The sequence below is a fragment of the Haliaeetus leucocephalus genome, unplaced genomic scaffold (assembly GCF_000737465.1).
Source record: "Haliaeetus leucocephalus isolate CR32 unplaced genomic scaffold, Haliaeetus_leucocephalus-4.0 Scaffold340, whole genome shotgun sequence".
NCBI classification, from domain to species: Eukaryota; Metazoa; Chordata; class Aves; order Accipitriformes; family Accipitridae; genus Haliaeetus; species Haliaeetus leucocephalus.
In genome coordinates this window covers 3590961-3608215 of record NW_010972776.1, presented here as the reverse complement: position 1 = coordinate 3608215, position 17255 = coordinate 3590961, and the positions used below count along the sequence as shown (strand labels likewise).

The following is a 17255-nucleotide window of genomic DNA, read 5'->3' as shown; positions in this document are numbered from 1 at the left end:
CTCATTTCTCTGTCTGCAAGCAACACTGGCACTCAATCCAGCAAATTTGCTCTTGGCAATTTTACTGAATTAGGCAATGAAAAGGGGAATGAATTGAGAAAAGATCTTTACATAACTGACACCATATCCTTATCCTTGGGCACCACTATAACTTCAGCTAAAGTCAGTAGGAACTTTTCCAAATATTTGAATTGGTACTGAGTCAGTTGTAGAACTCACTGAATTGCTAAACCACAGAGAACTTCCATTTGATACTCATACTCTTGACGTATTGTCGAAAGGCTGGTACGATAGTCCCCCATAAAACTTGTCAATGAGGTACCTAAAATAATAATATTAATGTACTGTAGATTCTCCCCATAAGAAGCATACAAATTTTGCCGTATCAGGTAACACGTGAAACCATGAACATTCAAATTAGCGAGCTTTCGTACAGCAGCTTTTAAAAACCCAAATACAAACGCTACATCTTTTCTGTATGAAGCTTTCTTGCTTTTCAGTAGGAATTATATCTTCAGTCATATTTCTTAGCATTCAGTGAAACTCTGTAATTCATTTTGAACTATATACAGACCATAAGAGTTACACAAACTAAATATGCTTTTTCAGTGCTTTTTTTCTGAATTCAATACGCACTAATTGATTAGGGTCTGAGAGGTGAATAAGAAATACATATCCTACATAATAGAAAGCTGGGGAAGGGTTTAATGCATGAATTAGAAGCCAGATTTCTTCAATACAGATGAGTACACAAAATTAGCAAAAGGCAATACCACTTTTGGAAAGGCTGCTTTGTGCATAATTTGTCATGAATTCAAAGTTATTCCTTTAGAAAATGAGTCTAAGACCTCCCAGCTGCTGCTTTATTGGTCTAATAAATTACCATTTTGATGGTACAATGCATATAAACTATACACCATCCAAGCAAGCAAACTGTTAGAGCTGCTTCGTCTTTAGAGACGCATGTGTGACTTCAGAGATGTGTGAATGCCGATGGGAGATCTGAATGCAATGAGGAATTAGACAATGCCTCCGTTCTTGAATTGGTAATGAAAACAAAGGATGCATAAGTTTCCAAAATGATAAGAGTGTATTGTAGGATTGTTTGTGTCAAAAAAAGTGAGTCCAAGTGAAACTGCCCTTATTGTAACAGGTATCTAGCAGCTTTCTGAGACAAAATGGATCTATCTTATTCTAGGTTCTCTCCACTATCCAAGTAAAGATCTATTCCATTCACCTGAAAAGGACATTAGAATAAACAAAGAAGATATCCTCTTCGAAGGATCCATTTCTGACTTAAACTTTGAACCCTATTCTTGTGGAGCTGGGACTCAAGGAGCTTAGTTCAAGTTTATACTAATGCTTACAGTAGTACAGACTGAACATGTGTTCAGTGTCAGTGCCTTCTACCCAAGGTTATTCCAGCCAGGTAGACCATAACAAATGTTTATCATGACCCTCCTTCATAGCTGTGGTTTGCAAATATCCATTTAAGGAAAGAACAAAATGCAGAAAAGCCAGAAAGTTGGTGATTTAGCATTGCCTACTTTACCTTTCTCCAGTGAACTGTGGAACTCATTATGAGTTCCAACAACCTGATGTTTTGGAAACTTTCCATCATTTACAGGAAAACTCTAGACTAACTGTATTATTGCCAACAGAGAAGTCTTTTGTTACTACGAATATATTTAGGGAACAGTTTAAAATGTCTGTATTCTAACATAATGAAAACAATCCTTCACCAATATTTTTCAAAAAATTAATGAAGATGGCTGTTAGGAGGAAAACTGGCGAAATAGGTGCAGTAATTTTGGTTTGACGCTGGCATAGCAAAGCTTACAAAATAAAAGAGCACAGAACTTGAGATAGATTTTTGATTTTGTTTCCAATGCACAAAAACAGGTGTTAAGAGCTCCCCTGCAGCTCACATGCACAGCATTACTTACCTGCATTAGAATTGAGCTCTTCATTTTCTGATTCTGTTCCATTTTGACTTCCACTTCCATGAAGGCTATTCATTGCCATAAGTTTCATTTTCTGTAACTTCATAGCCTCTGCCATGGCAGCCGCTGTCAGACCTGGAAAAATATAAATAAACAAAATGCAATATCATACCATACAATACAGCACTGAAAAATGCTAAGAACAAAACAATTCCTTTCAGTGAGAACAGGTCACATAAATTCAATACACATTCTTAGTCCAGTTATGTAATGTTATTCTGAACACTATCTTTACTTTAAAGTCAAGTTATTTCAGTACACCATTCTAAAGATTATTTTTTTTCTTTTTTCTTTTTTTTTTTTTTTTAACATGTACAGCATAAAGAAATATTTATTTAATGGTATCCCTTTTGATTATACTTTTAAATATTATTTCCTGTCACTTTGATCATTTTGTCACTTTGATCACTTTCTGGTTGACTTATTCAGCTGCTACAAAACTTCCAAGTACACTAGTAAGATACAGTATTTCTTAATTTGAACAGTTCAAAGCCAATTAACATGAAACAATAAATGCTGTACTATTATATTATATATCTAAATATTATTTTGACTTTTTCTGAAGTCTGTTGGTTTGGATTAACATTACTGCTACTGGAAGATATTATGTTGGAGATGTTAGAAAACTACAATATGGGTAATTACAAACTTGATCCCACCTTTAAGAGACTGTTAAGACCAGCACAAATTTACAGAATTAAGGGGGGTTGGTGGTAGAAGATTTCCAAGTGACTAAAACCCAATTAATTTCCAACAGTAAAAGAGAAGTAGAGTAGCATCAGGCTACAGGTTACGATCATTACCGTAATTTTTTAATTATTATTTAGACTCTCAGTTATGGATTAAATGGGTTTACTGTCTTCCTCCCAGTATAGTATGACTTGCTTTTGTCACTTGCTAAAAAGCAGGCTAAATGCTTCATATCAGCTATCTTGTAATTGACTATGCAATAGTTCCACAAAATCACTGAATTGCATTTATCAAAAAACCCATGATTTTTTTTGTTGGTGGTGCATGTTGTATAAACCCACAAAGATATCATACATCAAAACAGAATTAAATAATCTGCTGTTTCTGGAAAGTACTGCTTACTGAGAGATTAGATACTGATTAAAGTAAACTAATAATTTTCACATCCTATACTGCCACACATCCATAAATTAAAATACTTCCTTTTAAAAGCTGCTATGAATTTGACATTTAGATTAGCTCTGCTGCTCCTATAACAGGCTTCACAAAAGTTCTCATTATTTTAATATGACTTAAGTAAGCAAGCAATCCATAGACTCCCAATGCATGGAGCGGGGACATGTATTATCACATAAGGACACAGCAATTTGGTTAACTTCAGCAAAGGTGTTCCTGATGAATATCAGTAAGTTGGAGATGACAGCTTACGAGATGGGAGTTACACAAGCCCTCTTCGCTCCAAGCCGCCTGTCCTCCTCCTTCCGTCTTGTCTAAGAGCCTCCCAACATTCACAAAACCGAACTGCAGTTACACACTCCTATATTCCCAAAGCACTGACGCCAGATCTAACAAATATTACCTACACTAACTAGGCAATTGTTTTACTGTTTTGTCATTGATACATGAAAAACTATATTGATTTCATTATTAATATACACTAAATACAGACATATAAAGATAAGTCCAGAAAACATCATCAATAATCTTGTCTCTTAGGACATTTAATGTAGTCCTTACTTCATACAGAAGATCACTATACTGTACCATTACTCACTTTTTATTTAAAAATAATTTTTTTTCTAACACCCTTTACAGTTCTGTTGCAAATGCTACAGGGTTTTTATCAAGCAGATATAAAATCTTGATGTTTAAACTCCTGTTTTTACAAATTCTCTGGCTGATATCACTTCCACTTCATCCATCCATCAGAGAACATATCTGAAATGATAAAACTGTTCACACGCTTTCTGGAGAAGATGAAATAGTCTACAAACCTTTCCACTTTTTTTCTAGGGAAAGGAAGTGGGATTGCTCTTTGGTTGAATTTCACATTATTTGCAGGAAGTTCAAAAAACCAAACATCAGCACAAGTTTTCTGAGGAATTTACTGTTCTCAAGATTTGCAGGCACCTGTGTGGTTTGCTTGCCTACCCGCACATCTGCACTTTTTCTCCTTATAGCAACCACTTCCAAGTTTTGAGGTACAGCCATCACTAAAGCATTTTCAGAACTTGTACCCACTCACAGCCTACTCTCCTTTCACTTTATACTTCTAATCCATTTGCAAAGAATTCACATTTATTTTAAAGGTTACAAAAAATATAGAGTCTGAACATGGAGTTTTTTATCATAACATTTTATCATTTGTATGTACCCAAATACATACAGATGAACAAATATCCTAGTAAATATTTTTATCTGGGTCAGTATTTATACAGGTTGTTGACACTATAAGTCATAAAACTTTACTTAGTTTAAATATACAGAAGAGTAAAGAAACTATTCATAAGGAGATAAACAGGGAATGGCAAGTGAAGTCAGACCTTTAGTAAAAAGTGAAAAGAGAAGACAAAAAATTATCCAGGGCACTGTATAAAAACAAACAAACTTCTACTGAACAGTTGTATCGGAAGCATAATGAAGGCAAAAAGGGTACCAAGGAACAAACAGAAAAGAATAAACACAGTCCCCAAATCACCACGATGCTGCCTGCAGAAATTAAAGGTAATTATTGTCAGGCATTTTTGAGCTCCCTAACCAGACACAGCTGCCATAAGACAACAGCCAAAAACCAGTGCTGTGTCAGAAATCTGTGCCGTGCCATCTGCCACACCAAAGTCACTCTACTTCAGCATTAAAAGTTTAAAGAGTAAAGCACAGTCCTAATGTAGAAAGCACTACAGCCTGAAAAGCCTGAGCAGCCGGGCATAAACTTGAAGCAGATATAGCCAATACTATCTCTAAGCTCAGTATCAGCAAAGTCTTTATACTCTCATTCGCTTATTCCCCAGTCTATATAATTTCTTACTTGAACCATGATAGCAGTAAAAGCCCCAGAATCTGACTGTATGAGGCACTTTAAAAACAGTGTACTAATTCTTCAACATTCCTGAAAGCTAATAAAATTGAGGTTAAAGCAAATGGTTTCAGTAGTAAGGGTGTGCTACTGATTGAAATGATGGAAGAACATGTACAGCAAAATCACCCATTGGCATAATCTTCAATTAATGCTACTGCCACAGCTAACGTTACTGAAGCTACTGTTTAATGTAACTATTAATAAAACTCCTTTCTGTAATTGACTCAGCTCCGGCTAGCCATGGCAAGGAGGGCTATTCTTCAACTGACTTATCTAAAGATCTACAAAGAACTGAAGAATCATTTCCATCCTCTCGGATGAATCATTATCACCAGCAGAATCTCACTTAGAGTACCTCACTTCGAAAAATGTACTTGAAAACTGCTGCAACGTATACATCTATCCCTCTACTTTCACCTTAAAAAAAAAAAAAAAAAGAAAGAAAAGGATCACTAGGAAAACCGACATGCTGGATTACACACTTCAAAGCTTCCATTTTTTTCCCTCCCTTTACACTTTAAATTTCCCTTCCTTCAGTTATCTTCTGCCAGCTGTGATCAATCACTAAACACCCAGGAAAGAAACTATGTACCGCTTTATTAGCAAACATGTACAACCTTTACAATACTAACAACAACAACAAAAAAGCATGAGTCTCATCACAGTTGCAGTGATTTGTTTTCAAAGCTGCTAGCAACCATGTGGCCATTGGAGCCAGCCCTGCTAACAGTAGCCCACCACCCACCAGTTGCCTTGGCTGAAAGACGGCAACTCCTTGAAGAGCTGGTAGGGATCTCTAAGAGACACACATAAGCGCTAATGCAGAAATCTTGGAGCCGTGTTCTGGGTCAGCTCCCTCTATATGAATCTTGATTACAATTGCACAACAGATTGTGATGGTGTGCGCTCAGGTACACCTGCATCGTGCATATGGCAAAACAACCAACTGCCATTAGTAATCTTCATTCCGTAATTTCAGTTTTGTCAGGACACTGTGTACTCTCCCCTTGACGAGTCTGCATAACTCCGCTGTACAACACAAGAATTTAGTCCTGAAGTAACCCTTCAAGGACACACAGACCAGCACACTTTACGCTCAGGTTGTACTGAAGTAAAATTCTGCAATTGTATTCTGAGCCACCGTTAAAATGTACCTAAGCACCAAGCAGTTTTCTAATTAAGGTTTTTGATTCAAATTAGGACCATACTCAGCTTATTCAGCACGGCAGACCGCATCGCTCTGGGGAAGACCCACTGCTTGCGGGGTGTTTGAGATGGAAAAGGCCTGAACGTACTGTGAGGCTTGGGTGCTTCTGGGAGGGCTGGACACGTCCTCTGCTCCCTAAAAAGCCAAGGAACCTGTAGTACTTGAGAGGGTGTGAAAACCAGAGATGTTTCTCCATCTTTTGCCTGCATCCTATTAAAGTTAGTGGTTAATTGTTTACTCAACTATCCCCTACACAGACAAAAGGACTACTGAAGATTATTCCTCTGTGAAGTCTCAGGAATTATTTCAACAACAAAAAAGCATTTTTACTGCATGGCCCGAAGATCACAACTGCAAGGTCATTTGCAGTGTATCCCACTCAGGGCCGGTCTCCCATTACAGGGCAGTGCTGAACCCACCCGCTCCCCCGAGCACCAGGCGACAAGGGGACAGTGTCTCTTGCCTCCATTAAACATCACAACTTACTCATTAGCAAATATCATCCTGGAGACATCAGAAACCAAACCTCAGTTACATTCCTGCTCTGAGGTACATAGGGTGTCTTGCGTGCAAGTGAATCCTCCATGTTTAACTAATGTCCAGTCATTGAAAATTGGATTTTGATGGTGAATACAAGGACTCTGAGCATTTTAAGGTGACCCTGAGTATTTGCTAATCTTTTACTCTAGCTACAGCTATTTTTTTCAGTTCCCTAATTAGTTAGACTGTGCCCCTCCTTCATATTAGTTTGAAAGCTTTTCTGTCAAAACTGTGAACAAGTAAATTAAGTAAAGGAGAACTATGAGTAATCAAATCCTGAGGTTTGCAATTAATTAAATGAAGCGGTGAGTCAGTGAACTGAAGAATGGTCTTATATTAAAACAAAACATTTAATTAAATTAACAGTCAACACATTGCAATTAATAATATTCAAAAGGAAAAATGAAAACCAGTTTAGCCTTGCCATATTATTTCAGTCTAACAGTCAAGTATTGTGCTTCGGCTTATTTGTTATTTGCATTCAAAGCTGCTATGGGTCAAGTATGATGTGCTAAAACAGGAATAATGAAACATCTGGTAGTATGAAATGTTAATACAAGATACCATATTGCAAACAGTGAAAACAATTCTGAAACATCCAATAAATTAGGCCTTGGAAGATTAAAAACGATATGCTTTCTTTTGAATTTTCTTCAATAAGGAAATTAATAAAAATAAATACATATAATGTACTTCAGGTTTTCAGAATGCCTGCAAGAATTTACTAATTTAAACACTCACATTAGAAAGTACAGGCTTCTCTGTAGCTGAAATGAATCATCTTTGTTTAGTGCTAAACAGGTAGGTAAAACCCAGCTGCTAACACAAAGGACAGTGAAACCAAATTCTTGAATAAGAACATTAAAATGACTAAAGTGTTAAGAGCAGTTTGGAGACAGGTCCAGACGCTTAAGTCTTACTATTGCAGATTTTTTCCTTTTCTGTAAAGTGACTCAAGTAGAAACTGTAGGAAAGTTTTAGCTCTAGTGCATGTTATGTTTTCAATGGCTGTTCAAAGATATCCTAGCTACCGTTTCAGATAGGTCATAATAATCCATCAACGTGAACCATTTGAGAGACTGTAAGGAAAGAACTTGGTGAGTAATTGGCCACTGCAGGCAGAGGATGGGATTTCAGCATCAGCGCCGTAGTGCTAAGCTTTATCATGGGCTAAGTCGTGTGAGTATTCACCCCAGGCCCTGGGAGGACACTTCGGAGCCCAGACTGAAATCCATGCTACATCCATTTGACGTTGCCAAGCTGAAATGTAGTCAATAGCCAAGAAATGTATTACAACAGTTGAGTTTCTTTCATCTGTTCTGATACCTGCAGCTAGTTGGTCTGATATTACAACCGTATTTTAAAAGTATGCTCTTCTCTCCCATTTTGCAACAGAAAAGCACCCCAACAACAGCAAAAACTGATTTTAGAAAATTTGAAAGTATTTATACAGTATTTATCTTGCTACTGTAAAAGCAAAAATAAAGACTAATTTGCTAAACACGTTCAGTTATTGAAAGTTCAGAGACTACTGAAGATCATCCTTAGCAAAACATTTCAGACAATAGTTACAATTTTTGAGGGGCCTAAAAATTTTAATTACCACCACTTTAAAATGTCAAGAGAATTATACTATGGCAAAAGAACCTTACTGGGGGAGAAAACCCCCATACAAATATTATGCATATTTGTCAGGAGTTGTGAGAAATTAATCTTCCACAGAGAAGCTCCAGTCAGTTCGCTTCTGCAATGAACTGTCACACAGTCTTTACTTGAGAGACCTTATTCTTTGCCTCTGCACAGTCCCTGAATATTCCCTATATAGCTTCCACTTCTGCAGCAGATAGATAGGGACAGACCTACAGATAGGTCTCTTCATCATACAACCTTGCTTCCCCCCCAAGTCAATCGATTCTCTATCATCAACCAGACAGTTACACTGGGGAAAAAAACAGTATGTCATAATGTAATTTAAAGACTTTGTCAAATGCTCAAGGGATCAGAATTAGGGTTGCACAAATGTTTCTGAATTTCTGACAGCTTGATTTTGCAATCCTAGTAATTTTTGTTTAACACAGTGTGCTTGCTCACCTTATTTTAATTCTAAAATACGCTTTCATGCAAAAGTTCACATGAGCATAAACAAGATTAAAACCTTTACACATCAAAACATCCCTGCCACTCCATGGAATAATTCACAGAAGTAACAGGTTGTCATTCTCTAATTTCACACATTTAGACAGTAGCAAAAGTCCTGATACTTACAAATCTGGGTGTTCACTTTAAAACATGGAGAGTTTGTTTTCCAGATGCTTTCATCCCATATCTGCCTCTGTTATTTAAGCTTCTCACCCCAGTTATAACCTATGTTTTCTATAGCCTAATCTTATCCTCCCCGATATCCATTTGAAATATTGGAAACATTTTTAACATTAACATCTTCCATCAAGTCTCTGTACCTGAGATACTTCACATCCTTGATCCACATGAAGGTACGATGACCAAAGACCTGTCAGATGTCTTGTCTAAACACAAGGAGCTCTGTTTGAACTATATAGAAATTTTAATCCTAAATCTGTGCTTAAACCTGTGTTAACATGACCAGTTATGTTCGAGCTGATACAACAATACCCAGCTACATATTTTACAGATGACTTCATATCCAAAAAGGTAGCCGGTATCTTATGGCAAACAAAATTGCAGCTTACCTTACTGGAGGGAAACAGAAAAATCAGAAGTACAAAGAGCGCTGAGAGGGTTACATTAATTTTTTTTCTTTCATTCTTAACAATGTGTCTCATGAGAATTGATTAATTTTGTGACATTTTCTGCTCTTTTTTACAATCTATGCCATGAGAATGATTTGTCAAGACTGTAATGCATAATACTTTTAGTATGCTGCACTACTGTGACCTTTACCTTCTTCTGTATATTTGATTGACCACCCCCCTTTTGATCTACAGGTTTCAGAAGATGGAAGCATACACAAGACAGACACATCAGCCACTGAATTATTGTTGAAGAAATCACAATCACTTTATACAGATAATTTGTATGCTCCTTGGTGCATATCTGATGCAGTTTTAGTCATGTCACTGAAAATTTTCAACATAAAATGAAAACGCTTACATTACGTGGTGTACTTAAAAAGTGTTTTCATACATCAAAAGAGTGACAAATTCACACATTAGGACTCAGATTTCAGTAAGGATAAGACAAGTTAAACTAATGCTCATAATCATACAAATTCTCAAACTATCCACTTATGCTTTCATAATGCTGTCACAGACTAAAGATTCCAGTTCTTTGAGATAAGGACTTGAAAAATTAAAAACTAAACCAGAAACATGTTATATTACCTCCCTGAGAGCAACATATAAAATAAATTCCATTTATAGGAAAAGAATGTTAACTCCAAAGCGCTAAATATTCGGAAGCCACGGGAAAGAATACAATGGTGGTTATCATCAGCCCCAAAAGGAGAAGTGACCTCTGACACAGGCCTCACAACCTGCAGAGCAGGAATGCTTTGGTAACTTCGGTAATTCTTTCAGTGTCAGGACAAAGAAGAATATTGGCATGCACTGCCACCTGGCCAGCGCTGTGCACTATCATCTAGTGATAGTGGGCAATATTTACTTGAGTCAAATTCAAAACAACCTGGACTGCCCAACGTCCCAGAAAGCTCACACACAGTCAGGGCCCTGGATGCACTAACAGGGCTTAATGGCCACCTTCTCTTCAGGTCCAGAGCTTGCCGCATTTGATTCCGACTGCAGGACTTAGTCATCCATTTTAGAACACGTTTGGATTCATGGGAACCTAAAACTATGTTATAAATACATTTAAACTTAATAGCCCTCATATTCACCATGGATATTCTGTAACTTCCCTATAATCACAGAAGTCTGTCACGGTGCATGTGCTGCCATCTGAAATTAGAATTAGCTGTTATTATTTTTTTTTTCTCCACGTTTACTCCTTTCCCATTAAATCAATTTCTGTGGGTTTAAAGCACTTGTCCACAAGCGGTAATGATGGGGAAATTGCTGAAGTTTTTGGAGGTCCTTTCAGTTAAGTACCAAAAAGTCTGAAAGCTTATCTGGAATTGGCACAAATCTCTCGAGTTTGTAAAATTAATTGGGCTGGAAGGTCTTCAGAGAATAAGGATATCTTTGTGAGTGATTTCAAGCTACTTCCTACTTGTGATTGGAAAATACCATACAAATATTTTTTTTTGTATCAGATGGCACGGCTCCGCTACGTCCTAGCCGTCACAGATCACATTTTAAAAAAAGGTATATTACAAGGATTTTAACTGAATACCGAGTTCCATAAATTCATCATGCTACACTATTTCAGATGAAACCTCAATATACTGTCAAGTTCAGCACTGCTGTTAGAGACTGGACTGCTACAATATTACCCCTGCTAGCCGCTGTTCACTTCAGCTGGACCAGCCTGACCAACGCTACGGGCTTTCTTACCGTGCAGATCCCTTACCTAACGCCTCCTAGAAGCTGAAGTGTTAGAGGGGAGAAATACTACTCTAATATCTCCTCAGATGTTTTCACAGAACTGAAACCAAGCAAATAATAATTTCACATTATTACTCACCAAGCTACAAACAGCAGCAGCGAGCTCCCTCTTTACTCGACGGCAACTGCATTAGAGAAACTTTGCTTGCAAATGAACAGCAGAAATACCGTGAACAATAACCTGTTCTCCACTATGGCTCACACTGGCTAGAAGAGGGGAAAAAATTTGTATTCATCAAACTCAAACTAGCTTAAGTTGCAAGTGCAGATGAAGTACTCAACCAAGGACACAATTCTGCCTTCCTCATAGGCATTGTGATCCCTCCATTTTGCAGCAACCCCTCTGCAATCAACTTAAAATCAGTGGGATTGTTTGCAAAGGTTAGGTTCTTCTTACCAAAATTATTGGGAATAGACCATCAGTTGGGGTGGCAACTAGTGCTAGCTTAGACGGTAAAATTTAAGCCAGGCTCCTCTGCTTAGCAACTTCATAGAATCATCTCCTACATGGTATTTCTTCCACATAAGCAATTTTTCAAGACCTCTGCCAGAAGAGATACTGAATACTACAATAACACAGCTACCACTGCTCTTAGTTACTTAAGGCTGAGAAATATGTGGCCAGTTCACAAAACCCACAAAAATATTACGCTTATTTGAAGCACAATAACCTAAGCAATGAAAAGAGGGAGACCATGCACTCCTCTCCACATGACATTTAATTAACGCAAGCTCAAAAGATGCAAGTTCGAAAGCAGCATCACTTAAGACCATAAATTCATGGAATATTCTTCTGAGACCTATAATCGCTTTCCAATTCTGGCTGTTGAACGAAAGCAAAATATTAGTGCTTTAAGATCACTTGAAATACCACAGCTTATTCACAGTGAAAAATATTTTTGGATGGTATTAGGATAGACTAGTAAAGCAGTACCGTTTCTGGCAAGAAAGGAAAATGGTTCAGTAAAAAATAAGGAAATCAGTGAGACAGACTCCAAGCAGATCTCCAGCTTTAAGGTAGAATCTACCACATTTACAATTACTATCAATTTGACAAAAGATGTAGAACGTAGTGCAGAAAGGTGACTTAAATTTTCTTGGAATAGCTGATTCATAGTTTTCCCAAACGAATTTTCTGTTAATTGTTCAATATAAAATACAATAACACAGAGGGGGGAACAAGGACTAGACTCTAGGTCTCTACCTCCTCCAATGAAGACTCTACCTACTGTTACATTATGATCTCTTTCTCTATACACTTTTGGCATGAAAAAATTGGTTGGGTTTTTTTTTTTTCTTTTTTTGAAATTCAGGGAGTGGAAGAACACATCCATCCCAAACAGTTATAACCTGATGCTTCACACAGTCATCAGGAATGTAGCACTTGCCACAAAGTCCCCTTCACCAGTATTGATTATTTTAAGTAGGATTCTGTGGTGAGTTGGCATTAGTGGTGTGTCATGGCATACGCACGCCATGTATTTCTTCTCTCCAAGAAGAAAAGGAGATATTTTAGATTAGTTTATTTTTATTTCACCAGGGTTTGGACAGCAATTCGATCGGCCGTACTTGGGAAAGGACAAGCTTTCATGAAATGTTCCAGCAAATTTCTGTGAGGCAAGAACAACCGTGTCAGGCAGCGAATATTGCCCACACACTTCCTCAGGTCAAAGCTGAGCTGCTGCTTTGGGCACCTTCTGTAAACAGGTGACAGATGTGTGAATTTCCAATACTGCAAAGGAAAAATGAGGAGGCAGCCCACGGGCTGGAGAAACCAGATTTAACTTCTACCTATCTTTAGACCTCAGGTGAAGAAACACAAAAAGCTGTGTTTTCCCCTGGGGCATACATTAATGACTATTGATCACACAACCAGAGAATTTACGGAACATGATTACAGAGGACTGTGTACCTTAACTTTTTCCTTTTTTTATGTAATTTTACTTCTGATTGTTCTGATCTCTCTGTTTTTAAGTTACCTTCATATAGTTTTGTTGAAGCTTATTCATGCACATTTACTTACACAAATAACACAGGAGACAAGTAATTTAGTCCCAATAGGTTAATATCTTCTTTGTTTATGAAGTTATGCCAGAATAGCTATTTCCATTTTATGCTATGCAAGGTAAAGAACATTTTTCAAAGCTGAGACACTGACTGGAAGCTTATTTTCTTGTTCCAGCTGGTGAATAAAAATAACACGTAGAAGATGAACTACACCATTTTTAAAATCTTAAAGGATGTGTCTCTACTCATTGGTCAAGCTGAATTAACTTGCAGCTTCCAAGCCAAATACAGGCTCAAAAAGGAGAGGAATAATTTAGTCACTGAATTGAAACACTCAGTAATCTAAAATTATGCAAATATTCCCTTTGACCTTGCAAATCTTTACAGATAAACTCTACTGAGTTTTACCCCTGTGTTTGCATCAGTATAGCAGTTTTATTTCTTCTGAAACTATAGCAAAAAACATTTTTAGCTTAGGTTTTGTGCAACTATTTCAGTAGTCAAAGTACATTCAGATCTTAAAATAGATTCTCAGACTTTTTAATTCAAATTAATTAAATTTACTTTAAAAAATAAAAATATATTTAATATAAATGATGTCCAGGATGTATTGAATTTCTTTTAGCCAATTCAGGAAAATATGGCAGGTATCTAGTCATCTTGCTTTTCCGGAAGTCTACATCATATAAATAACCCCTTGCAAGCATTCCCTTAAAAATTATTATACTCTGCAGTCCTCAGCCATTTCTCAATATTAATATTGTACTCTTTGCAGCTATCTTTTTAGCACTGAGAGGTTTAAGTCTACTTTAAGGCTTCTTCTCACATTGATAGGTTGAGTATTATACATTATTATAAAGTTATCTAAGTAATATTCCTATGTGTTTCCAGTAAGCATTTAACTCTGGTATTAGAAATTTAATGAGATACATCTGTCAATTTAATAGTTTATTAAAAAGACACATTATAATTCTTCTGTAGATATTGCTTTTAAATAAATCTTTTCAGTATTTATCTACTATATCCTTTAATTGAGATGTCCCTAACAGTGGCACTACGTTGCTAAGAATAGGTTTAATAGGATAGTTACTGTGGATTAATTAGTAGTTGACCAGTTCACTATGTTAAATATAAATCTTAATGGTAATTTTATTCCTCTATATAGTTTTAGGAACCAGTTCCTATTTAAGGAAGACCTACTCACTTCACTTGAGCTGAGAAGTGAATGTGAGACAGCTAGGCTGCCCTAATGTGTTGGAACTTAGAGATGACCAAGAAACATCTTTATAATTCTATTCAGGAAATAAAGGATGTAATATCCACAATCCCATCAGTCCTTATTTCTTTCAAAAAGCCACTAAACTGCTTATACTTGAGAAGAAAATTAACCTTTTTACTGATTAATCACTAGACAGCTTTGACTGGTGAAGAGAAAATTGTATTTCAAATGAACAACTACCTGTTATCAAATTACAAGGCATTTTCATCAAAGGACCAAAAAATGCAGCACACTGACCAGTTAACATGTTTCCACTGACCTGGGGGGATTTTTCCAGTTAACAGCTTCTGAAGAATGCTTCCTTTTGATTCTTGTCTCTGACACAAAAATGATTGTCCCATTTAACCACTGTTCTATCACATACATCAGAGAATCCTATTTACTCACACACTACTGGAACATTAAAACACAATAGTGTGATTGTCTCTGGAAGAAAATTTTAAAGATTGACTTTTTTTCTTTTTTTTAAAAAAGGGAGTAAGATCAAAAGCTAACTTTAATAGATGTTTGACTAAGGTCACACTCCTAGGAAATGGAACACTGAAGATGAAAGAGAACAAATAGATTTGGCTTTTGATCTCAGCCAAATGCATTTGGCATTGTTTAGCTTTTATAAAATACTTCAACTTTAGGCCATATCATGACTAAAATGAATTGATTGAAGACCTGAGGTTTTAATAGTTCAGTAAGACTTTAACATGTACCAACATTTGGAAAAATTTCTTTCTTAAGTATTTGCCTAGGTTTTTTCTTACTGGAATGAAGTCAGGTCAAACCTAACTACTGTTGCTAATGCCAAATATGTATAAACAATTTTAAAACTATTTTTTCCTAATCGTAGGCAAATTTAAGAGTTATTACCCACTAGTGCTGTTAAATAAGGACCACTGGTATTCTTAGCAAGAAATCTTAAGGGAAAGCACACAGTGCTTAGAAAAGGTATTGGGATTATTTAAATAACTAACTGTCTCCCTAGCCAAGACTATGTATCAGATCCTTTTACCAAACTCCTTCATAGTTCTAATCCTCCTAAAAAGTATTGTGGACATCCAAATTTGTAACTTAAATAGTAGCACGGGAGGAATGGATTACAGTCTACAAACTATTACTTTCAAATTCTTCAGTAATAATGGTGTTTACTAACTGAAGACAACCTGCTTAATTAAGAAAAAAGATGAGATAACATTCATTAAAGCCATATGCTTAAATTATTACTATTGTTAGAAAAAAATCAATTATCATTAGCCATTAGAAGCACTGCAAAAAACTATAAACCACTTAGTAGGCTGCACAGTCAAAATTTACAAAGGAGTTTCACCAGCCCAGCCACCTCAGCCCTGTGATAAAAAACAGTGATGGCAGGAAACGCCCCAGCCCCAAGCTTCAAATTGCCTTTTTAAAGTTTTGATAAGAATTAATGATTTATACCACAAAATATATTACAATGGAAAATACTGCATCTGTGTTGTGCAAACATTTGGCCTTAGGAACTATAAGGAAACTATACGGAAGGGAAGAACTTCCTGATGTTACTTTCAAATTATCATATTACTATATTATAACAATGATAAAGAGCTGAGAAATTCCAAAGATATAAGGTCAGGTATTTATCATCATTAAAGGAGACATACCTGACCACAAACCCTAAAAGTAACCTAGGGAAGGAAGGGGTGATTTCCCATATACTTCTCCACTTATCACAATACCTTTCTCAAGGGCCACTTAAAATAAAAAGTCACAAGAAGCCTCAGCCATTTGCTCTCCAACATTTAGCCACAAATTTAACCACATGAAGCAATAATTCATTTATTCCTTCTTTATAGTGTTTATTTCTTGAAAAAGTAAAATATCACATGCTTCCCCCCCCCCCCATTTTTTTTAAAAAGGACGTGGTTTATTACTCCTTTTTGTATTATTTATTATTTTATGTACCATATTTCTGCTGCTGAGGCAATAGGTAAGATTTGCTGAACCCATCTGGACACTGAAGATCTCTGCAGACCAGAAAACCCCATAAGCTTAGACCCAACCGTGCCAAGTGCAGAACACGTGCACCCAGCAATATTTTAGCTATGTCACTCTCAAATATTACAAATACGCACCTCCCTTTATGTACTAAACCTACCTGCAACACCTTGCCATATATCACAAATAAACCTTTTTTTTGTTCCTCAGCACCTCAGTTACTTCTGTTTACTGTCACCGAAAGACTTACACCTTCAGCCAAACTGGAACCTGGCAACATTCATATTCTACCTCACTTCAAACGCAAGCCGGTATTCATCTACACTACTGCAAACCTGATGCTTAAAAATCCCTGCCTTAAAACAGACGGATTAGAAATTGAAAGGAAAAAAAAATATCTAAAAACACAGCTAGTTTTTAAATCAACATAGAAAAGCTATTCAGAGAAGTATTAAAATATCTTGTTTTCAAGGACAGAAAACATTAAAAATACATTGAGAATGGAAGCCATTGAAGCAAGCTGCATATTAGCTTAAGTGTAAGCATGTGCATTTTAGAGTGAGGTTGCATACCCACTCCTTGTCTCTCTCCCTAGGCAACAGAGAAGTAGGATGCAAAAGAACCAGACGATGAGAAACGAAAAATGTGGGACAGTCACTGCTGGAGC

The 17255-nt window shown here is 36.6% G+C and overlaps 1 protein-coding gene across 1 annotated transcript in view; it reads right to left on the bottom strand.

Annotated features, from left to right (window-relative positions):
* The window catches only part of DACH2 (dachshund family transcription factor 2), a gene marked incomplete at its 5' end in the record, with an annotated part of 315957 nt that overhangs the window by 101980 nt on the left and 196722 nt on the right, over window positions 1-17255 (bottom strand). Inside the window, one exon of the mRNA XM_010572538.1 lies at window positions 1947-2078. Within this exon, the coding sequence (XP_010570840.1) occupies window positions 1947-2078 (132 nt within the window). The remainder of the gene's footprint in view (window positions 1-1946; window positions 2079-17255) is intronic.